Source organism: Anolis sagrei, chromosome 4, assembly GCF_037176765.1.
Source record: "Anolis sagrei isolate rAnoSag1 chromosome 4, rAnoSag1.mat, whole genome shotgun sequence".
Lineage (NCBI taxonomy): Eukaryota > Metazoa > Chordata > Lepidosauria > Squamata > Dactyloidae > Anolis > Anolis sagrei.
The window spans coordinates 150,276,925-150,302,328 of record NC_090024.1 but is presented as its reverse complement, the minus strand read 5'-3'; the positions used below and the strand labels follow the sequence as shown (position 1 = coordinate 150,302,328).

The following is a 25,404-nucleotide window of genomic DNA, read 5'->3' as shown; positions in this document are numbered from 1 at the left end:
AGTGGGGAGGGGAGAGCAGGTGTACTCAACGCATAGCAGACTTGTGCCAACGAGTCCCATCAAGGCAGGGGTGTTTTGTGTGGAAAGTTTGGCCCAATTCTGTCATTGGTGGGGTTCAGAATGCTCTTTGATTATGGGTGAACTATAAATCCCAGCAACATCAATTCCTAAATATCAAGGTCTACTTTCCTCAAACTCCACCAGTGTTCACATTTGGGCATATTGAGTATTCATGCCAAGTTTGGTCCAGATCCACAGTGCTCTCTGGATGTAGGTGAACTAAAACTCCAAAACTCAAGGTCAGTGTCCACCAAATCCTTCCAGTGCTTTCTGTTGGTCGTGGGAGTTCTGTGTGCCAAGTTTTGTTCAATTCCATCGGTGGTGGAGTTCAGAATGCACTTTGATTGTAGGTTAACTAAAAATCCCAGCAACTACAACTCCCAAATGACAAAATCAATCCTCTCCCCCTAACCCCCACCAGTGTTCAAATTTGGGTATATGGGGTATTTGTGCCAAAATTGGTCCATTGAATGAAAATACATCCTGTGTATCAAATATTTACATTACAATTCATAACAGTAGCAAAATTATAGTTATGAAGTAGCAACAAATATAATTTCATGGTTGGGGGTCACCACAACATGAAAAATGTATTAAGGGGTCATGGCATTAGGAAGGTTGAGAAACACGGGACTAGATCCTTGCGCATCTTGATTTCAAATCAAATTCTGATAAATTTAATCAGGTTTAAATACCACTTCTCTCTCCCCACCCCCCTTTCTATTGTGATTTTTTTTTTAAAAAAAAAAAACAGCTTAACGGCACCATTGACATGACCTTGCAGAGTGACATTATGAAAAGATTTGAAGAAAACCTATATTGAGAAGAAAGTCAACATGGATTCCAGAAAACATCCAAGACCTTTTGCTCTTTTCTTAAAATATGTTTGAATGAAATATCACTTCATATGTTATCTGTTTTTGCTTTATAAAATGTGTACCATTACAATCATAAAAGTATGAGTAAAGCTTTCGGTGTAAAGTTATAGTCAATTAGTAACTCTTTTGGGCAGTTTTCTAATCATAGTCACAAAGGAACTCCTCCTCCTCCAACTACTAGCAAATTACCTCTATATTCAAAGAAGGCTTTATTTTTATGTGTGTTGCTCATTAAGCAAAGGTATTATTTTGGAAATTCAGGCTCGGTGTTGAAATGCATTTGGGACAGATTGTCTCTTTTTTGTATTTACTGAACCAACATCTGTCTGTATACATGGAAGTACACAATTGTGATGACACATTATATATAACGTTAAATTTTGACAAATGTGTCTACACGTTAATTTTTGGTTTTTACTTTGTTTTCAAACTAATGTGTTTAAGTTGAAATGCTTTTCAGTTCTCTTACTACTTGCCACATGAAAAAGAAAACACTTGCCATGTGCTATGCATTTTTCTCTAGTAAAAGAGAAAACCTGTAAATATGTAGTCATTTCTTAAAATTTCATTTTCAGGTGTATTTTCGTATTTGACTTTTTTTTTGGGCATAGGCCTGCAGCATTTTACATACAGTACAATACCAGAATGCTTTAAAATTTTACTTTTCAAATTATAATAAAAGGTTTCTAAATTCCTGAAACATATTGCCAAATATTAGATCAGGTATGGGCAACCTTTTTGTCCTCCATATGTTGAATTGCATCACTCTCAGGTAAGAAGGTCACATTGAGGAATGATAGGATTTGCAGACCAGTGCCTTTCTCTACACCAGATTTACATTTTTCATCAATCTCTGGATTCCCTGACTGTTCTCTGAAGGGCTTTCAAACCTATTGCCAGCTCATGAAGCTCAACAAATTGCTGCTAAAAAGGAGCAAATTGCTGCTAAAAAGAGAAACACTATTTTCATAGCATTCCTGCAAAGAAGAGAATCTCCTTTAGCTGTAAAATAGATTTAGTAATGGACAAACATGGATTTAAACTGGTGCTAGCATGTTGTAGTGGTTTGAGCATTAGATGATGATGATAATATTTTTTGTGTGTGTCAGGAGTGCCTGGAGAAACTGCAAGTTGCTTCTGGTGTAAGAGAATTGGCCATCTGGAAGTACGTTGTCCAGGGGACACCTGTATGTTTTACAGGTGGCTTCTCTCCCACGGGATGGTAAAACATCCAGGTGTCCCCTGGACAATAATGCATGCCGCATTATTACAGGGTGTCTGTGCCCTACACCACTGGAGAAATTACACTGTTTAGCTGGTATTGCACCACCTGACATCCGCCGGAGGAAGTAGCCAATAGTGAAAGGACCAAGGCAGTTACATTTCTGGCCCATCCTCTGTTCAGATATCAGCCAGCACACCAATGCCTTAAATCAAGAAATGGTTTTCTAAGATCTACAGAGACACTCACTGGAACACCTCAGCAAGTGAGACTCCAAAAGTGGCAGACTAAAACCCAGAACCTCAATCAATGGCTGATACCAAATGAGAGACTCCCTCCTGGGCACACAGAAGACTGGGCAACTTGGAAGGTGCTGAACAATCTGCGCTCTGGCACCACGAGATGCAGAGCCAACCTTAAGAAATGGGGCTACAAAGTGAAATCCATGACATGCGAGTGTGGAGAAGAGCAAACCACTGACGACCTACTACAATGCCCTGCCACATGCACAATGGAAGACCTTCTTATAGCAACACCAGAGGCACTCCAAGTGGCCAGCTACTGGTCAAAGGACATTTAATAGAATGCCAAGTTTGCAAACTTTGTGTTTTTTTAAAAAAATACAATACAATTGTTTGGTTCGCTCCTGACACGATAAATAAAATTTATTTGCTTCTGTGGGAGAGTGTTGTCTGGATGCTGCAGTTAGCATCAAATGGCATTAAATGGTCAATGCAGATGGAGCCCAAGATACTGTGTTGCCCAAGGTAAAGAGCAAATGCCCTTCATTCCCAAGATAAAGTTCATATATGGTACTAGCTAGTCATGGCCTTTTTCAACAAATGAAATGGGAAATCCATCAAGCATTTCTTTCCATTGCTGACAAGAACGATGCCCTTTTGTAATGACAAATTTGTGGCCTGGAGTGACCACATCATTTGGCCTAATGCTAGGACCAGTCTGAAAGGGCTCAGGTCCTATAATAATGGATTATGCATTTCCACTTGGGTATTGTCTTTGAACACTTTCAACTCATTGGCGACCCTTCAGCTCAATTTATGGCGGTCCTAAGGTGAACCAAAGCAGATTTGCTTGGAAGAGCTTTGCCAATGCCTTCCTATGAGGCTTAGAAAGTGTGAGTTTTCCAAGATCTAATAACACTATGTAACAAAATTTGAAAGTATTTCTGTTCCTGGTTTGAAAGTGTTATTTCCTGTTTAATTGTGCGGTACTTCCTTTGAAAGTAGTTGCAACTTCAGAAACTTCATTTTTGTGGCTGCCACAAAATAGGTTGAAACAGTTGAGACCCTATGAGGTATTCACTGAAAAACTATAGCAAGATGTGCCTGGGGGATGTTCTGCAAAAACTTATAAACTTTCCCCATGTTTTTATGATAGAACCAATTAGGAAATGACCATTATAACCCAGGACCAAAAATCGTGTTACATAAATTAATCATCATCATCATCATTTTATATAGGAGCCCCCGGTGGTGCGATGGGTTAAACCCTTGTGCTGGCAGGACTGCTGATCAAAGAGTCAGTGGTTCAGATCTGGGGAGCAAGGAAAGTTTTCTCGACTGCCCGCATAGCGTTTGCAGCCGACAGGTCTTCTGAGTTGTTCCAGGTTGTTGGGGAGCTCCTTCACCCACCTGAGGTGGAGGAAATCCCTGAGGACTCGGCACCTCGGTGCAGCGATTTTGTGCACCATTTTGCAGGCAAAGTCGCTTAGATACGTCTCGAGCTGGACACCGGCTTAAATGCAATGCGAAATGAGGAAACCGAGGAGTCTGTCCTTATGGGATTCTTTTCATCCTGTTCTTCCTGATGACGTGTATAGGATCCTTGGAGCTGTGAGAGCGACCACTTGTGCTCTGGATCCTTGTCCATCTGGCTAGTTAAACTGGCTAGGGATGGGTTACTGGATTGGTTTGTTTCTATCGTAAACGCTTCGTTGAGCCAAGGGAAATTCCCGTCCTGCTTGAAGCAGGCAGTGGTATAACCATTACTAAAAAAGACCTCCCATGTCCCTTCTGTGCTAAATAACTACACACCAATCTCCAACCTTCCTTTCTAGATTGGATTATTGCAATGCACTCTACATGGGGCTTCCCCAGAAACTCCAATTGGGCCAACGTGCGACAGCCAGATTAATAACGGGCGAATTACAGGAAGCGGTCAACCCCCTGTTCAAGGAGCTCCATTGGCTGCCATTCACCTTCCGGTCCCAATTCAAGGTTCAGGTCATCACCTATAAGGACCTAAACAGTTTGGGACCTGCCCACCTTTGTGATCACATCTTCTGCCATCAACCTGCACGACCTCTCCATTCCTCCAGGGAGGCTCTCCTCTCACCTCTCCCACTGTCACAGACAAGATCAGTGGGAACGAGGGAGAGAGCCTTCTCTGCTGTGGCTCCGTCTTTGGAACTCACTACCTGTTGAGATTAGGGAAGCCACTTCCTTAGAAGACTTCATGAAAAATCTGAAAACCTGGCTTTTTCAATGTGCCTTTGAAGAGTGACCATCCACACCAATTGTGTTGTCCCATCTATAATGTTCCCCTATGACACACTTTCCCCCATTCTAAACTGAAAGCCAGTCCCCATTGTTTCATTTTCTTGGGCCCCCCTCATTTACATATTTTACTCCTACCTCACCCAGGGTTTTATCATTTTATCTGATAAAACATCCACCTGACATCCGCCAGGAAGTAGCAGCCAATAGTGAAAGGACCAAGGAAGGGACATCTCCAGCTCATCCCTTGTTTGGGTATCAGCCAGCACGTCAACGACTTAAATCAAGAAATAGTTTTCTAAGATCTACAGAGACACTCACTGGAACACCCCAGCAAGTGAGAGTCCAAAAGTGGCAGGCTCAAACCCAGAACCTCAACCAATGGCTGATACCAAATGAGAGACTCTCCCCTGGGCACACAGAAGACTGGGCGACTTGGAAGGCACTGAACAGACTGTGCTCTGGCACCACGAGATGCAGAGCCAACCTTAAGAAATGGGGCTACAAAGCGGAATCCACGACATGCGAGTGTGGAGAAGAGCAAACCACTGACCACCTGCTGCAATGCAACCTGAGCCCTGCTACCTGCACAATGGAAGACTTTTTTGTGGCAACACCAGAGGCACTCCAAGTGGCCAGATACTGGCCAAAGGACATTTAATCAACCAACAAGCTTGCAAACTTTGTGGGGTTTTTTTATCTGTTTGTTTTGTTCTGTTAGAAATGTAATACAGTGGCCTGGTTGCCCGTGACACGATAAATAAATGGTTTGTGTCATCACCATCAGGGCTTCAAACTCCTTCCAGGATTTCCTACACCATTGCCTGCACCGAAACCACTTTTGCTTATAGCGAAACAACTTTCTTCAATGCTGGTTTGAAAACTGCATTAAATGATAATGTCTGGTCTTGCTTCCAGTCAGAGGCAGCTCTAGGTAATTTTCAACGGTAAACAAACAGTATTTTGGCACATCCCAACCAATCACTGATATATATATTTTCTGTTCGTCGTGGGAGTCCTGTGTGCCAAGTTTGGTTCAATTCCATCATTGGTGGAGTTCAGAATGCTCTTTGATTGTAGGTGAACTATACATCCCAGTAACTACAACTCGCATATGTCAAGGTCTATTCTCCTCCCAAGAGCGCCTCAAGAGTGCCCCTGGGCAAAATCAACTATACTGCAAATGCTTACTTTGCGTAATGGGTTGCTTCCAGTTTACAGCCAAATAGTTGCACAAGTGTTTGAAGTCGCTCCTTTGTAGCTGAAACGTGTGATCCATGTGGGGAAAGGAAACTGATGCCAACAGTTTTCCTGGCTCACAGTATCCCTGGCTTCCTAGGGCCTTCTCCACTTCCCTCCTTGGATGCTTTCTGCTGCTCGGGCGAAAGGAGCCAGAAAGACTTCCTTTCTATAAACGGTAAACATTGCATGGTTTCATTTCTGTTTTCTGCACCTAACCCCCACTAAATACTTAACTATCACAACCCCCCCCCCCCCCGTGTTTCTTCTCTGCTCATTTCAAAGAGGAGGCCTGTTCTGCAGGAGGAAGAAAATGAGTGTGGCGGTTGCTAAGCAACCCCTGGCATTCCTCTACTGCAGCCAAATTGGGAGATGAGGCAGAGGATGCTGATAGTCATTAAGGGGCACCTGGGACTATTCCCCCCCCCTCCTAAAAATGGACTGTTCTCATCTCATCTTTGTGCCTTTCATTCTTATGCTTTGGGACAGGCCATTCCCCTCTTCCCAGGGAGTCCTGAAAATACGCCTCTCAAGCACTCTGTGTGTGTCTCCTGTCAACTTAAAGTGACCCCATCGATTTCACAGGGTTTTCTAAGGCAAGAAATACTCAAGGGTGGTTTTGCCAGTTCCTTCCTCTGAAACACAGCAGACAGCGCCTGACAATCTCCCATGCAGGTGCTAACCAGGCCTGACCCTACTGAACTTCCAAGGTCAAGCAAGATCCAGTATCTTTAGACCAAGCATGGGCAAACTCCAGTCCTCCAGGTGTTTTGGACTTCAACTCCCACAATTCCTAACAGCCGCTAGGCTGTTAGGAATTGTTTGGAGTTGAAGTCCAAAACACCTGGAGGGCCGGAGTTTGCCCATGCCTGCTTTTGGCTAACTATACTGAAAAGTGCCTGTGTTTGGTGGATGGGCTAAGAGTGCGTCTACACCATAGAAATAATGAAGTTCGACACCCCATTAAACCACCATAGTCCAATGCTATGGAGTCATGGGGTTTGTACTGGGGTGAGGCACCAGCACACTTTGGCAGAGAAAGCTTAAGAGCTTGTGAAACAAAACCTGCCACAGCTCCATGGCGCAGAGCCATGGCAGATAAAATGGCATCAAACTGTATTAAATCTGCAATGTAGACAAGCAGTCTCAAACTCATTTTCACTGAGGGCCACACCAGCCCTATTGTTGACTTCTAAAGGCTGTTGAATCCATGGATGGAGAATCCATGTATATAGAGGGCCGACTACGCACACACACACACACACACACACATATAAATAAAAATGTAATGTTTGTTTGTGGGATTAACATAACTCAACAACCACTGGGTGAAATGACACGAAATTTGGACCTACACCCCTAACAGACCAATGAGTGACCATCATTCATAACCCCCCCCCCCCCCCCGCCAAAAAAAAACCAGTGGAAAGGACTTAAATCCCCCAAAAAGCTAAATGATGAAAAGCTAAATGATGATACAGAAAAAGGGAAGGAAGGGGAGAAAGAGAGAGAGAGAGAGAGAAGGAAGCATGGAAGCAAAGAGCAAAGGAAAGGAAGGAAAGAGGTAGAGAAAGAAGAAAGGAGAGAGAGGAAAAGAAAAGGAAAGGTAAGAAAGGGGTAGAAAAGGAAGGAAGGGGAGAAGGAAAGAAAAAAAGGAAAGGAAGGAAAGAGGGAGCGAAGGAAGAAGGAAAGACATAGAGAAGGAAGAAAGGAGAGAAAGGGAAGAAAAAGAAAAAGGAAGGATGGAAAGAGGTAGAGAAGAAGGAAGGAGAGGGCGAAAGAAGAAAAGGGAAGGAAGGAAGGACAGAAGGAAGGAAGGAAGGAGTGAAGGAGGGAGGGAGGGAAGGAGGGAAAGGAGAGAAAGAGGGAGGGAAGATTGGCCACAGCAACGCATGGCGGGTACAGCTTATCTATCTATCTGTATCTATCTAGCTAGCTATCTATCTTCATAGTGGTCAGTGCTCTTTCATTCCCCCCCCCCCCCCCCCCAGTTTGGATCCCTAGATGTTGTTGAATGACAACTCCCATCACTTTTTATTATCTGCCATGCTGATAGGGGAAATGGGAATTGCAACCCAACATCACTTGTAAGCTCTGAGATTGGGGAAATGTTAAAGGATATTTTAAAGGCAGAATTTTGACCCTTGGATCAAAATTCAAACCCCAGTATCGAGATAAATACTACAAACTGCAACCTTCCAGATTGTACTGTATCACAACCCCCATCAACTCTAATCATGATTCCTAACTATGAGGAATGCAGAAGTTGTAGTCTGCCACTGGGGGACCATATAAATGACATGGTGGACAGGATTTGAAGTTTGAAAACTTGTGGTGTAGTTGCATCTTAGACCAGGATTTGAATCCTTTTCAGCCATGAAAAATCACAGGGCAAATTAGCTCTCTCTGCATCAGAAGACATCAATGACAAACCCAGTTAGAACAAATTTTGCCTGGGAAGTCCCATTGTAGGATTTTTTTAGGGTTGCCATAAGTTGGAAATGACTTTTTTTCATGTCAGGAGCAACTTGAGAAACTGGAAGTCACTTCAGGTGTGAGAGAATTGGCTGTCTGCAAGGATGTTGCTCAGGGGACACCCGGACGTTTGATGTTTTACCATCCTTGCGTGAGGCTTCTCTCATGTCCCTGCATGGGGACCTGGAGCTGACAGAGGAGCTCAACACACTCTCCCTGGAGGATTTGAACCGTTGACCTATCGGTCAGCAGTCCTGCCGGCACAAGGGTTTAACCCATTGCAGACATGCAATAACAACACTTAAATGAGAACAAGAAGGCATGCAATAGCAATACTTAAATGGGAACAAAAAGGAGCAACTATTCTGCCTCTCTATAGAGTTGGGAGTGGAGCCCTTCTGGGCCATTTTACATTACAAAAAGGATAGAGACAGAGAAACTGCACTGCTCTTTAAATGTAACATGTGACACACACTTTCTTTATTCACAGAGTTAATGGGTTAAGATAGCTCATCTAATGTACCAGAGGGTTATTATGAGTGTTAAATGGGTTATAATTAATTATGGATTTAATATAACGAAATTTTTAATTTAATAATTTATTCAACACAATTAAAAATATAATTTAATTATGTGTTTCATTTATTAAATGCTCTCTCTTGAGCTCATTTGAAGGAAAGGAATGTGCACGCGCACCCACACATACAGATGGGAGAGATACTTTTATTTCCATGTGTGCCCTTTAAATAAAATAAAGGGCAAATACACTTGGCCACAGATGTTGTACTGTAAGTTCCATTAGCTTTGTTAGTACACTTATACTCTGCCTGAGGCCGTTCCCTAGACATCTGCCCAGTCAGTGTGAACAGTCATCTCTCTGTATCCACAGTTTCTGCATCTATGGATAAAACCAAACACAGCTTGAAAATGTTTTTTTTTAAATCCCCAAGCTCTCCACTCCTGGTTTAACTTAATGATATCAATCATTCATCATTAAGCTGCTTTGAGTCCCTCTATATCCACCTTGAATCCCTATATCAGGAGAAAGGAAGAATAAACATTATGTAAGTAAATAAATAAAACAACATGTTTATCATTCAGTACACCCCACCTATGCAAGAAGTTTTCATTGTGATGCACACACACATTTTAGCTTCACACTTAACTGTGAAGAAGGGAATTCAGTGAGCCTTTGCCGCAGGGGATGCAATTGTACTGTAGAATTAATGCAATTCAGCATCACTTTAATTGACATGGCTCAGTGGCATGGAACCCTGAGAGTTGTAGTTTGGTAAAATACCAGCACTCTTTGACAGAAAAGGCTAAAGACCTTGTAAAGCTGTAACTCCCATATAGGGATTCAAGTTGGATTCCATAGCATTCAGTCATGTACTGTCAAACTGTATTCATTGTGGGTTGCTCCAAGTTTTTCTGGCTGTATAGCCATGTTCCAAAGGCATTCTCTCCTGACGTTTTGCCCACATCTATGAGAGGCATCCTTAGAGGTTGGGAGGTCTGTTGAAAACTAGCCAAGTGAGGTTTATATATCTGTGGAATGTCCTGGGTGGGAGAAAGAACTATTGTCTGCTTAAGGCAAGTGTGAATGTTGCAATTGGCCACCTTAGCTAACATGTAATGGCCTTACAGCTTCAAAGCCTGGCTGCTTCCTGCCTGGGGGATTCTTTTTTGGGAAGTATTAGCTGGTCCTGATTTATTCTTGTCTGGAATTCCTCTGTTTTTTGAGTGTTGCTCCATATGTGTTTGGACAACCAAACACAGTGTTCAAACACGAATCAAGGAACATGAAAAGCACTGCAGACTAATTCAGTCTGAAAAGTCAGCCATAACAGAGCAGCTGATGAACCAACCTGGTCACAGCATATTATTTGGAAACACAGAAATGCTGGACTACTCTAACAACTACCATGTCAGACTACACAGAGAACTCATTGAAATCTACAAACATGTGGACAATTTCAATAGAGGAGGAAACCATGAAAGTGAACAAAATCTGGCTACCAGTATTTAAAAAACTCTCAAATCAGGACAGTAAATAAGGAGCAACACTAAAAAAAAAAAAACCCGGGGAATTCCAGCAAGAATCAATCAGAATAAAAGGACAACACAAAATGTTTCAACATTGACAACTATTTCTAGTTTCCAATAATAATAATAATAATAATGAGTACAGGTAGTCCTCCCTATTCACGGATTCTGCATTCACGTATCCAACCACTCCTGCTTGAAAATATTCAAAATGAAATTCCAAAGGCAAGCTTTGCTTTTGTCATTTAATATAATGGATACAATCTTTCTGTGTGGTTGTATATAATGGGATTTGAGTATTCAGATTTTGGTGTCTACGAGGATACTGGAACCAAACCCAGTAGATACCAATGGATCTTTGTAACCCCACTCCACAATAGAACAGTTTTCCCAGAGGTGGGGAACATGCAACTCACCAGGCTGCATTGAACTGCAATTCCCATTATCCTTGGCTATGCTAGGTAGGGTTGAAGGGAACTGCAGTCCAACAACCAGAAGCAGACCACAGGCATGAACAGGACTGCATCAAATGGCCACTTTTCCCGGAAGCGGTGCTTTGAGACCAACCCCTGTTTTTTTCACTAAACAAGCACAGTCAACACTAGACACTATTTAAACCAGACATTGATGTGTCCTCCTGCGTACCATCCAAACCAGATCTTTGGCTAGAGGTGCATCTACACTGTAGAATTAGTGAAGTTTGATATTACTTTGCCTGCCATGCTATGGAATCATGGGAGCTGTAGTTTTACAAGGCCTTTAGCTTTCTCTGCCAAAGAGTGATGATATCTTGCCAAGCTGCAACTCCCAGGATTTCATACCATTAAGCCATTAAAGTGGTTTCAAACTGCATTAATTCTACATTGTAGATGTACCCTCCAGTCAGGCCCGTAGCCAGGATTTCGATGGGGGGGGGGGGTGAGTCTGAGTGAAAGAGGGTCTACCCTAGCAAACCTTTTGTATCGTTACCCCAATACCCCCATGCATTGGGATTTATTTTATTTGTTGTGTCAGAGCAACCAGTCCATTATATTACATTTCTAACAGAACAAAGCAAACAAACAGAAAGATACAAAACTTGTGAGTTTGGTAGTTGGTTAAGTGTCCTTTGACCAGTATCTGGCCACTTGGAGTGCCTCCGGTGTTGCTGCAAGAAGGTCCTCCATTGTGCATGTGGCTGGGCTCATGTTGCATTGCAGTAGGTGGTCGGTGGTTTGCTCTTCTCCACACTCACATGTCGAGGATTCCACTTTGTAGCCCCATTTCTGAAGGTTGGCTCTGCATCTCGTGGTGCCAGAGCGCAGTCTGTTCAGTGCCTTCCAGGTCGCCCAGTCTTCTGTGTGCCCAGGAGGGAGTTTCTCATTTGGTATCAGCCATTGGTTGAGGTGCTGGGTTTGAGCCTGCCACTTTTGGACTCTCGCTTGCTGAGGTGTTCCAGCGAGTGTCTCTGTAGATCTTAGAAAACTATGTCTAGATTTAAGTCGTTGACGTGCTGGCCGAAACCCAAACAGGGGATGAGCTGGAGATGCATTGGGATGCATTGGGATATATTGAGTATGGTGATCAGATCATGATATGAATAAACATAAGTTTAAATAATGCACCAGTAAGGCCTTTTCGCGAACCACCATGAGAATTTCAGGGGGGGGGGGGCTGAAGCTCCCCAAGCCCCCCCCCCCCCCCCCGGCTACATGCCTGCCTCCAGTAATTCTTCTTCATGGGCCATGGGTCTATCCCACCACCCCTAAATTTGTCTAATAGTGAACTAGTGAAGGCTACTCTCCGATTACTCTTGCCATTCCAACCACAATGACCCGTGGTTTCATAGCATTGAACCAGGGCAGAGAAAGTGGTGTCAACCTGAGTTAATTTTACAGTGTAGATGTCATGGATGTGGAATCATGGGAGTTGTAGTTTTATAAGGTCGTGAGCTTTCTCTCCTCAAGAGTGCTGGTGGTGCCTCTCCAAATTATAGCTCCCATGATCCCATATTGTTGAGCCAGGGCAGCTAGAGTGGGGTCAAACTGCCTCAATTCACCAGTATAGAGCCATCCTTGGATTCTGATTCAGCACCAGGGAAGATGGGGAGGCGCAGAGGGTTTCCAAGCCAATGGACCCACTGGCCTCTCTTTGCTCGGCCTGCTTGCTCGCTCGCTTGCCTGGCTGCTTATGTGCGGCAGAGGCGCTTGCCTATCTCTTTCTCTCTATCCCCCCCCCCCCCTCCAATCCAGCTGGTGTGGTCCTCCCGGCTGCTGTTGTTGATGCCTGCCTGCTTCCTCGCGTTGGCAGAGCCCATCTCGCTGTCCCTGGGAGGGGGGATCGCGCCTCCCCGCCTCGGCTGTGTCGGAGGAGGAGGAGGACGAGCGAGGCAGCCAGAGTGTGCCTTGGCTTCTTCTTCTTCTTCTCCTCCTCCTTCCTCCTCGCCTCCGTCTCCTTCTTCGTCCCTGGGCTGCGCATCCCCGACAGGCTGATGGTGACACTCGGGTCCCTGCTCCTCTGGGCTCTGGTGTACACTTACTGCGGGCTCTGCGCCTGCATTGAGCTGCTGAAACTTTTGTGGAGCCTGGGCACCAAGCCAGGCAAGACCTTCCAGTGGCTGATCCGGGAGAACCCGCCGGGCTGCCTCAATGACCCCTCCTTGGGCACCCACTGCTATGTCCGGATCAAGGTAAAGCCAAGGGAAAAGCAAAACAAGGGGGGGAAGCAGAGCCAAGCCAACCACATTGGAGCCCCAGGGCTTTGGGGTCATCTTCTCTCCCACCTTCGAAATGGGATGGCAGAGTTGACTTTGGCTGTCAAAGGCAAACTGATCTCCTTTGCCTCCAAGAGGTTGGCGCTGCTCTTGTTTTCCTTCCTTCCTTTTATTTTTCTCCTCCCTCCTTCCCTTCCTCCTCTTTCCCCCTCCTCTGGTGTATTTATTTATTTATTGCCTCAGTGGATGTTGCTGGAATTAAAACAAAAACAAAAAAAACAAGGATGTAAAGTGCAATCAGCCAATCAAAGCAGGACTATGGCTTTCTCCACTTTGTTGTGGATTGAGGTGTGTGTGGTTGTGTATGAGAAAGTGTGTGTCTTTCTAACACCACTGAAAAGATTAGGAAGGGTATATAGAAGAGAGTGGGATGTGTAGAACTCCAGACAGTTGGATGTTGAAACATCCAACTAGTAGAAACAGAGAGTTTAGTTGGATTGTTGTTGCGCTCCCAATATGTATGTATGCGTATGTCTGTATCTATCTATATTTCGATCTCCATCTCCAACCTCCATCTCCATCCCTAATCTCCACCTCCAACCTCCACCTCTAACCTCCATCTCTAACCTCTATCTCCAACCTCCACCTCCAACCTCCATCTCCATCTATGCCCTGCTTGATCTTGAAATGTGCTTTGTGTCTTCCCTCTCCTTTCTGAGGGTCAACAGAATGAACCTTACAATTGTAGGAGAACTGGTGCAAATCAGTCATATGAGGGTGAGAGGAGTTTGTCTGTTTACCTTCACTTGAAAGATGTTTTTCATCCAAACCATCAATACTTGGTGGGGGGCCGGACATTTGAGAGAGTTCAGGTGATTCACAAATGCACTTATGCAACCTTTCAGTAGTTACTTTGGTAAAAGTACTGAGCTATTTCCAAGCTTGCCCAACTCCAATACTCTTAGGCTACTAGTATTAAGTACTGGGTTGTAATAGAATGACCAGCCCACACATAATAGATGGGGGGATGGTTTTTGTGAGAAGATAGCTGGGATGCTACTATGTTCCGGCATCAGTTTATTATTTTATAAACCAGATGATTCTGTTCACCTAAGATGTAAAAAAGCTTTGTGGACCTTCACTGAGTAACTAAAATGGTCTAGGCTCAATATAGAATCTGAGACGACCCCTTGTTAGGTTTGAATCAAATGTCAGCTCTGAAATTGCCCAGTGCCCCTGTAAAACTTAAAGCCCTTCCACACATCCCTATATCCCAGAATATCGAGGCAGGAAATCCCACAATATCTGCTTTGAACTGGGTTCTCTGAGTCTACACTGCCATATATTCCAGTTCAAAACAAATATTCTGGGATTTTCTGTCTTGATATTCTGGGTTATAGGGCTGTGTTGAAGGGCCCTCAGACCTCCAAATCTCATTGAAACTATCAGTGCCAGCAATACTGACTCACTGGGTTGTTGTAGGTTCTTCGGGCTGTATGGCCATGGTGTAGAAGCATTCTCTCCTGACGTTTTGCTTGCATCTATGGCAAGCATCCTCAGAGGTTGTGAGGTCTCAGGCGACTGACTCAGGCAAGAGGTATATAGTTAACTTATGCATCATTTACCCACCTCAATGCACAATATATAGGAGAGGTGTGAATGATATACAAACAAACACAAATGATCTCAAGTTTCTTTTTGTAAGTTTATTTTACATCTGGTCCTGAGTCAGGGTTGTACCATTTGTGGAAGTAACAGTCATTCCTACAACAGTGAGTAGAAATTTCTGTTATATAGTAGGTAGAATTGTTGACAGATACACACTGCAAAAATGCCCAAGTAGAATTTCAGAATTTCATTTTCCATACTATTAATAGTGTAGCACGAAGATACTATAAAGCTTGGCCTCCTTATGTTGAGTTCTTCCCTTCTCCCTGCCAACGTGCAAATGACTCTTTGTCATAGCATTATCCTTCTGTTCCCTTCCACTGTCCCACCAGCCTCAGCCAATGATGCAAAACAGAGATGAGTCAGTTCATCATGTGATGAAATCCAAGCATGGATGAGATGAACATGTTTCTCTAGCAAAGGAGGGGTCTCAAGGGAACGAGTGTCTTAAGGAAAAGTGAAGAATGTAGCAATAAGGAAACCACTTGGCATTCAGCGTATTTTGTAATTAGTTGTTCTGTTCTTAAGTGTTAGAGGAGTTAAGTCCTGGCGGCTATTACATTGAAAAAAAAAACTGTTAGGAAGAACATAGGGAGAATTCTCCTGAATCAGACCAAAATATTCATCTACTCCAGCATCCTCCTCCTCATAGTGACTATCAGGTGTTTCTGGGAAACTCACAAGTAGGCAATAGAAGCAGTAGTCCACTCCTATAGTTGTCCTCCATCAAATGTGCCTAGTGAAGTTGGGACTAGTAGATTTCTCTGTGATTTGTCAGTAAGAGCTTGAGCAGTATTGGTACTGACAGTAATGGCCACCTGTTCAGAATCTTGCACACTTGTTGTTAAACACTGAAAGATAAATTGCTCAGAGGGCTGGCACTTCCAGATGTACTTAATCACTTCTACAGTGTTGTTAAACATTTATCTCAGAATATAAATTAGCATTATATAACAAAACAGTACAAGGTGATTATGAACATAAAGTGCTGTTAATATGTTTAATTGAATTACATATCCAGTCAGTAAGTTAATTCAATATGAAGTGCCCTTTACGACAATGGAAGTCAATTATGGAGACTTATTGTTTGCTACAGGGAAAATCTCTATAAAGGAAAGAATAAATGTTTCTTAATCTACACTAAGACAAAGTTTATACAACCAGCAAGAGCTGATCTCCATTCTGGAATGAGGTTATTTTGGTGAGCATCTAAAATTCAAGAAGGGTTAAAGCAACTTTATTTTCAGTAGGGGTGGGCAACTTGTTAGTTATTGTTGTCATCACATGCCTTCAAGTCATTTCCGATTTATCCAAACACTAACATGGCTCTATCATGGATTTTCTTAGCAAGGCTTAATCAAAGGGTATGTGCCATGGCCTTCCTTGTGTTCAAGAAAACGTGTGATGCCCAAGGTCACCCAGTGGGTATCCATGGTCAAACCTGGATTTGAAGGCATGTCTCCAGAGTTGTACTCCAGTGTTCAAACCACTGAGACTGGGGTGAATCAGTCTTGTGCACCAGTTGCGCCCATACCTTGGGAAGTCAGATTTCACCATGTTAGTCCATGCTCTTCTTACATCTCTACGTGGGGTTACCTTTGAAGACTGTTTGGAAGCTTCAAGTAGTCCAACGGACAGCAGCTAGGTTCCTCACTGGAGCGGGGTACAGGGAGCACACAACCCCTTTGTTGCACCAGTTCCACTGGCTTCGAGTATGCTACTGAGCACAATGCAAAGTGCTGGCTTTAGCCTATAAAGCCCTAAATGGTTCTGGCCCAGTTTACCTGTCCAAACATATCTACTTCTATAAATCATCTCAAAGGTTAAAATCATCCAAGGAGGCCCTGCTCTAGATCCCACTCCCCTCACAGGCATGACTGGTGGGGATGAGAGACAGGGCACTCTCAGTGGTGGCTCCTTGGCTATGGAACTCCCTCCCCAGATAGATTAATCAGCTCCTTCCCTCCTGACCGTCAGGAAGAAAATGAAGACATAGATGTGGGTCCAAGCCTTTGGACAATTCCCAGTGCGATAATGATCTCCCAGTGCAACAATGAATAATGTAATTGATAACTGGAATAACTTGAGGAATATTCCTTTCGATGGTGTGATTTTAATTAATTTGTTAAAATGGATATGTTTTAATTATGTGGTTTTTAAATATATGTTGTTTTATTCTATATGTGTATTTATGGCATCAAATTTTGCCTTTGTTGTGAGCTGCCCTGAGTCCCCTTTGGGGTGAAAAGGGCAGGATATAAATGCAGTAAATAAACAAATAAATAAACCACCATGTTGGCTCACCCCTATCTCAGGTGACCTTCAGACTAATTTGAAATGCCTCTCACAATTAATCAGTTTAGGCCTCTGTAAGAGCAACCTATCGCTTCTTTAGCAGTCTTCTATGTGGGGAGGAAGAAATGGGGAGTAGGAGATTGAGAGAGAGAGAGAACGCAGTGGTGGAGAGATGGGGAATGGGGTATCAGAAAGAGAGAGAAAGAATTGACTTTTCAACTTTTGGCTTCAGCTCTACTTGCGCAATACATTTTATTAGAGGGCACCAAAAGGCATTTTCCCAGGGAAGGGGCAGGGGGCAGGTAGAGACACAACTTGTCAGTCCCATTTTGCAGCAATTGTATGTTTTATAGTAGTATGCCATCCAAAACCTCATATTAAGCCCTGTACATAAGCCCTGTACAAGACCATATTTGTTTGAGACACAGAAGAGGACTTCTCCACTAGAGCTTGGCCCTCAGACAAGTATACAGAGAAAGAGGCACTAATTCAAGTATTAAGGTCTCAGTCCTTTGGATAAATTGACTTTTAAAATGTTCTCATGTTGTGTTTCAGGCACATAGTGCTGTGTTATTTAAAAATAAGTAAGGTGTCTTTATCTGAATGCATGTTTGTCACTTTAGGTTCAGGTTTGGTTCTTGTTTTTTAAAAATGAAAACAACCCTTTCTGAAAAGAGATGTAAAATCAATTCTGGAAGATGGGATCAGATAAAGGTATGACCTCAGACACCAGGCAATTTTAGAATTGTTCCCCCAACTTTGAGATTGGTCTCTGAGAAGAAATGTTCCACTGTAATTGTAAGGCAGTTCATGTATTTCCAAGTTATAAATCCAGGAAAGAAACTTTCACATGATTAGTAATATCATCCAAGCTTTCTATGGTACCTCTGATGAGCCACTGTGGTGTTCATCCAAAGTGGTACACTAACCTGGCAGTGGTTCCATGTCCGTAAGTAACTATTTTGAGATCCTCTACATATTTCACACTTGACATCAGGCTTGATATGGTTCAGCACTGCTGGGCAGACATGCTATGGGACCTGAGCCCAGGGAAAATGGGATGGCAGTCAAGACAACTGCCACTGGTTCCAGTTAGGAATTGACCCACCTGACTTGACTTCCCGTGGTGCAGGATTTGGTCCCCCTCCTTGAATTAGCTTAACCCAAGGCTAGTCCAAACTAAGGCAGCCTGGTCCTGGGTTAAGCTGGATCAGCTCTATGTAGTAGGAGCCGTGGTGGCGCAATAGGTTAAACTCTTGTGCCGGCTGAATTGCTGACCTGAAGGTCAGGCAGTTCAAATCCACGAGACAAGATGAGCTCCCATCTGTCAGCTCCAGCTTCCCATGTGGAGACATGAGAGAAGCCTCCCACAGGATGGTAATACATTCAGGCACCCCCTGGGCAAAGTTCCTGCAGACGGCCAATTCTCTTACACCAGAAGCGACTTGCAGTTTCTCAAGTCATTTCTGATACAGTGTTGAGCCACCGTGGGGCTGATCAACACACACCAAACTAAGTGTTCAGTTTAGACGTGCTCTCTGGCACAGGATGTTCTTGGTAACTGAGAGAAGTGTATATGGCTGACTTCCATTTTCTCCTTTGTTTGAAAATTGTGGTAAAATGAATCTCGTGGCATAGTTATCAAAACTGCTTTGGAGATTGGTAAAAGGGAATGAAAGTAGATATACATATTATTCATCGGTACACAAGGTGTATACAAGAATTGATTATATTTTTGTCTCCAAGAACATGACAAGTAAAGTGCTAAATGCTGATATAGGTATGATTAAGATTTCGGATCACGCTTTGGTTTCAATTGAGATTGCGTTGAAATGTGATTATGATAAAATGAAAAGGTGGAGGTTAAACACAAGAATACTAAATCATAAAGAGATAGTAGATAAAGTGCAAGCAGAATGGCAAGAAATATGGGGCTTCAACGAAAAGGGGGTGACAAAAGGAGTCCTATGGGATACTATGAAAGCAGTGACCAGAGGGTTATGTATAAAAGAGACAATTAACTTAAAAAGAAGGCAAGAAGAAAGGAAAAGGAATCTAGAAAGAGAAATAGAAGAGATTGAAAAAGCATATGTAATAAAGAGAGATATACGAATTTATGCTAGGTTAAGAGCAAAAAAAGAGGAATTGGATAAAATGGAAATAGACGAAGTACAAGAAAATTTAATTTATTTAAGGAGGGAATATTTTGAGTTTAGTGATAGGAATTCAAAGATCCTAGCCAAATCAACACAGAAAAAGAAAATGGAAGGAATGATAAACACGATAAAAGATAAAACAGGTAAATTATGTAGAGCTATGAAAGAAAAATTGAAAGTATTTGAGGAATTTTATAAAAATCTATATCAAACTAAAGCATGTCCCATAGAGGCAATCAGGAAATACGTGGAAGAAAATTGGGAGAGTAAGCTGGAGGAGAAAGATAAAGAGCTATTGGACCAACCTATTAAGAAAAAAGAAATAGAGGAAGTCATTAATAAATTAAAAGTAGGGAAAGCCCCAGGCCTGGATGGTCTAGGGACAGAATATTATAAAAGCTTTAGAGAAGTTTTAACCCCAAAATTATTGGAATTGTATAATGGAATAATGAAGGGAGATAAAATACCCGATTCATGGAGGAGATCATTAATAATATTAATACCCAAACCTGACAAAGACTTAACAGACCCAGGGTCATACAGGCCCATATCATTAATAAACCAGGATGCAAAGATATTGTCCGCGATATTAGCTAACAGAATGAATAAATGTATGTATAAGTACATAAAAGAAGATCAGTGTGGGTTTATAAAAGGAAGACAAATGTCAAATTTGATAGGGAGAGCACTGAATAAAATTCATTGGGTTAAAGAGGGGAAGGGAAAAGCAGGGATACTATCATTAGACATTTTTAAAGCGTTCGATTGTGTGGAATGGGAGACACTAGGGGAAATAGTGAATAAATTTGGAATGGGAAATAAAATAAAAGGAGTACTAAAACAATTTTATTCAAAGAATTCAGCAGTGATAACTATAAATGATGGAGTGACAAACGAAATAAAAGTGACTAGAGGAACTAGACAAGGGTGCCCTTTGTCCCCGATATTATTTGCTATGGTGATAGAACTTTTTGCTAATAATATAAGGAACGATAAAAATTTAGAAGGATTAGGAAAAAAGGAGAAACAGAAGGTGAGCTTATTCGCTGACGATACATTGTTATTTATAGAAAATATAGCGGAGAAAATAGATAGAATAAAAGAACATTTGGAGATATTTGGGAAAGCAACGGGATTACAAGTTAATTGGAATAAGTCAGAAATGATGCTACTCAATTATACAAGAGAAGAAGAAAAAAATTTATAGAGCAGAGAAAAATGGGAATAAGAATTAAGAATAAATTAAAATACTTGGGAGTAATAATAACTAAGGATTTAAAAGAGATAGAGGAAGTAAATGTAGTAACTTTAAGAAAAGAAGTTCAGAAAAAGTTAATAGAGTACGAAGGTATACATTTATCCTGGTTTGGAAGAATAGCATTAGTAAAAATGAAAATACTTCCAAAGATAAATTTTATATTTAGAATGTTACCACTTCAAATTACAGAAGAAGAGCTAATTAGATGGCAACAAATGATTAATAAGTACTGCAATGGAAGTAAAAGAAATAGGCTAAATAAACAGTTATGGTATAGATCGCAAAAGGAGGGTGGACTAGCACTACCTAATATAAAAAAATATTATGAAGCAAGTAGATTAAATTTGGTTATAGAAGGAATGGTTAAAAAAGAGGGAATAGATTGGCTTAGTAATGAATCAGGAAAAGTGGAAGATGAAACTTGGAATATATTTTTTAAACAACTTACTAGAAAAGAACTGAGGGAAATTAGAAACCCAATGCTGAGCAACATACTGAAAGTATGGAATAAATACAAGGGGAGGTTAATAAAGGAAGGATCAATTATAACCCCAATAGTGATGGAAAAGAAATTCCCAAAAAATTTAAAAAAAGCAATGGATAAAAAGGTAAGGGAAATAAATTTAGATAGAATAGGGGATTGGATGAAGGTGGAAATAAAGAGGGAAAGGATGTTGGAAGAGTTTAAAGAAATAAAATTATCATGGTTTCATTGTATACAACTAGAACAATGGTTAATAAACTGGAAAAAAAATAATAGAAACGGAAACCAACTCAATCAATTTGAAGAAATAATACAGAAGGGAAGGGCAGTAGAAGAGCACGAAAACTTGAGAGGTATAATTAGCAAAATCTATAAGATACTAATTGAAATGAAGGATGGGAAAACGAAAAAGAGTACCCTTAAGGAGATTTGGGAAGAGGATTTAGGGATAAAAATAAGTGAAATAGAGTGGCAACAGTTATGGGGACAAAGACATTTAAAAAACCTATCGATACGTGTTAAAGAAAATTATTACAAGTTAATATGGAAGTGGTACTTAACACCGGTAAGAATAGCATATATGAATAAAAACAATTCAACAAATTGTTGGAGAGGATGTAAAGAACCAGGAACATATATACATATGTGGTGGCAATGTAAATATGTAAATAATTTTTGGGAGAAAGTATTTAGAGAAATAGAAAGCATAATGAATATGAAAATAGACAAAAGTCCTAGTATAGCCTTATTATCATTATATACCAATAAGCAACTGAAAAAGGAGGATAAAGAAGCGATAACAAACTTACTAACTATAGCAAGACTGCTCATAGCAAGGAATTGGAAAAAAGAAATGAATATACGAATAGAGGAGTGGTACAAGGAAGCATGGAAAATGGCATTAAATGATAAACTGACATGTATATTAAAGGTTAAAAAAGGTATATGGAAACAAAGTGATTTTGATGCTATATGGGGTAAATTTGTGGTAAATGGATTAAAAAATAAGGAAGGAAAATTACCGTCACAAGAAGAAATGAAATTTTGGACAGATGAAATGTAAAAAATGTGGCTTGAGACGGGTGGAGGGGAGCACAGAGGTGAAAAAAGGGGGAAAAAAAGAGAAAAGGGGAGGAAATGTCAAAGCAAAACAACAAAACAATATGTTAAAGAGGTTGATGTATAAAATGCAACAGTATGTAATAATTGTGATAAATCAATAAAAAAAAACTGCTTTGAAACGAAGGCTCTTTATAGAGACAATCTCATTTCAAAACAGGGAAGATATCAGGGCTTACCCATAATGTTGGAATGTGAAAGTATTACAGATTATATCACTGAACTGTAATCTATTACACTTTAGAAAGAAATAGATTATGCCCTTATCAAGAAAAACATTACTTAAGTAGAAGTCATGTGCATGTTAGCCTCTCACAGCTGTCTGACGTCAAGTGTGAAATGAATAGAGGCTCTCAAGATAGTTACTAATACACAAAGATACACAGTCGGATTGGTGTCTTTATTAGCAATCTCATCGGAGAGCTTGTTTTTTCATCTGAAATAGTGTGACAACTAATATATGGCTGGTTAAAGTGCCACCTTGGCTGAAAACCACTATTGCCCATTAGAATTACAGTAGAAAGTTTTTGTAGGATCCAATCTAGGATATGTACTCATCAGGTTAATTTCACGCAATCTGTTGTATTTGATAGAATTAAAGGGGACAGGTGTTTTCAAAACATTCCACGACCAATTGCAATCAGTTTTCTTTTCCTAGTGCTGCTTTGCAATCTGTCATTTCTGCCTGAGCCAAGCAATGGAGAAGAGAGATCCTTTAAATTACCCACAAACCTGGAAGTAAGCCATAGGGCTCAAATAGAACTGTAGGTATATGACTAAGTATATGTGTGCAGGATTGAACTGTTAAACTGAATATTTGGTTTTGTATAGATTCAGAATAAAGTAAATAGCTGTTATGTTTGCTTCTCTTCTACTGCCCCCCCCCCCACACACACACCATTTCTCCTTTTTCGGGGGGGGGGGGAGGTCTAGATGCATTCGTGCAAATGCGTATCACTGAGAATGGCTGAAGGATTCATAAAATAAGCAGATGAGGAATATCCTGCCAAGACCCAAACAAAAAACATCCTTGGAGGCAGAGGGATAGGCTAAACACTCCCCCCCCCCTTTTCTTTTCTTTTCTTTTCTTTTTTTGGTATGGAATGAACAGGATTCTTGAGGTGTCACTCAAAAGTTTTGATCATATGGAACATTCCTACATTTGCATATGAATAAAACCACAAATCATGAAGAAAGGCACAGTTCAGATTGTTAAGACTCTTTTTTTTCTTGGATGATAGAAATATGTGCTGTGAAAGGCATTCCTTTCTATGAATGAGGGAAAGAAAGAAAATGCCTCTTTAGAGGTGACATGTGCCTGACATCTCACATTGCATTAAAAAATAATTAGCTTTTTTTTCAAATTTGGGGTTACGTTTTTACTAAGTTTTAAAAGTCTTAATGCATTGCACGTTCAGTGGTAATGCTCCTCAGACAACATACTATGGCCAAACCTATCCAACAATGACCGAAAAGGAGAAACAAGCCTTATCTCACCAATATAGGCCTATATTTCTCAACTAGTTTGTGGATCTTTTATAAATTCTATATTTAACCTGTCTGTCAAACACTGGCTTTTTCAATGCTCAGATATTTGAGCATCCTCATACTACATATTCTTGTGTATAAACTGACCTCATGTTTAAGTTGAGGGTAGGTTTAAGAGCCAAAGTATTGGTTTTGAATTATTTCAATGTCATTCTATAGTGAGGGAAAAGCCCCAATGCCATCTCAGGGGGTCAGATGCCATTTTCCCATTCAGACTTTCTAAAGATCAGAAGTGGTGCTACAGCAGAGAAAGTAGAGGGGGTCAGTGTGCTTTTTGAGTTAACCAGAGATGGACCAAGCTCACACCTTTTGTCAATCTACTCAGAGGGAATAGTTCTTCTGAATGTCGGCAGTGGCCAGAAGCACCTTAGCACAAAACCTTGAGACACCTGACTTGGCCATGACAGTCCATGACTTGGTCACATCCCGTTTGTATTAATGCAACACTTTCTACGCAAGCTGCCTTTGAAGATACTTTGGAAGCTGCAATCGGCTTTGAGACAGATTGAGACAGATTGCTAACTGGAACGCCGTATCGTGAGATGACAACTCCCATGCTGCGGCAGCTCCACTGGTTGCTGGTCCACTTCTGTGCTAAATACAAAGTGCTGGTCATTACCTATAAAGCTCTAAATGGTTTGTGTCCAGGTCATGGAATCTTTTGAAAACACCTTCCTAGACTGAATGTTAAAAATACAGCATCTCTTTTTCACTTTCAGGACACTGGGTTAAGATTCCACTATGTGGCTGCAGGAGAAAGAGGTAAACCACTTATGCTGCTCCTACACGGCTTTCCAGAATTCTGGTAAAAACTTCCTTCTTGGTTTCTTTATGTTAGCTTTTATTACCCGTGCTTCTATGTCTGTGTACTGCATAAAGATGACCAGTGACCAAATCCATGCTGCTGTGTTATCTGTTTGTATTCCAGCTTGTCTAAGAACTCTAAAATTAGTGATTATTGTCAGTAATAACCCACAAGATTCTTATGATCGTGCAAACATGACTGGTACATAAACCCTAGTGGAATTCCATGTAATGTAAAGTTGACTAAAAGATAAGTTAGCAACAATAGTTGCTGGTTATTCTTCCAAACACCTGTTTCCTTCTGCCCAGCTGGTAATCCAATAGTAGCAATATAGTTCTTGCTCATTTTCTTCTTGAAGGAAGAAATGCTAATTTTCTTGCTAATGTTCTGTTTGAATGAAACTAAGAAGGATTTTTGCAATTTTCTTCTTGTTGCAAAAAAAATAATTCAAAACTTTGCAGTCTGTGTTGTAGAATCAATGCGGTTTGACACCACTTTAATTGCTGTGTCTCAATGTTATGGAGTCTTCGGAGTTGTAGTTTGGGAAGGTGCAACTATTATTTGGAAGAAAATGCTAAAGACTTTGTAAAACTATAAGCTGCTTTGATGCTTACTTTACTTAGGCAATCCCTCATTGTCCAAGTATGATAGCCTTCCAAGTGTAGTATCTTGACGGTGGGCCAGCTGCCTTGATGCAAAAGCATGGCAGTTAAAGTGGTGCCAAACTGCATTAATTCTACAGAGAAAATGCAAACCTAGAAACTATTGAAAGGGCATGATTTATTGCATGCAAAATTCACACAGTATTTTTGTGCAGGAAACAGTTTTTTGTGTTAAAATGATATGCTGAAATTCTGTACAGAAATATCGTTTTCTGCGCAGAAATTTCTATTCCTTACATGGAAAATGCTGTAACAACCACATGTGATTTTTAAGTAGAACT

The 25,404-nt window shown here is 41.2% G+C and overlaps 2 protein-coding genes across 2 annotated transcripts in view; both read left to right on the top strand.

Annotated features, from left to right (window-relative positions):
- The window catches only part of BRDT (bromodomain testis associated), a 37,123-nt gene extending 36,210 nt beyond the window's left edge, over window positions 1-913 (top strand). The window contains 1 exon segment of the mRNA XM_060771586.2: window positions 815-913. Coding sequence (XP_060627569.2) covers window positions 815-883 — 69 coding nt within the window. The 3' untranslated portion in view covers window positions 884-913.
- Window positions 914-12,498: 11,585 nt separating this feature from the next.
- The window catches only part of EPHX4 (epoxide hydrolase 4), a 33,851-nt gene continuing 20,945 nt past the window's right edge, over window positions 12,499-25,404 (top strand). The window contains exons 1-2 of the mRNA XM_060773916.2: window positions 12,499-13,104; window positions 24,376-24,461. Of these exons, the coding sequence (XP_060629899.2) occupies window positions 12,547-13,104; window positions 24,376-24,461 (644 nt within the window). The 5' untranslated portion in view covers window positions 12,499-12,546. The remainder of the gene's footprint in view (window positions 13,105-24,375; window positions 24,462-25,404) is intronic.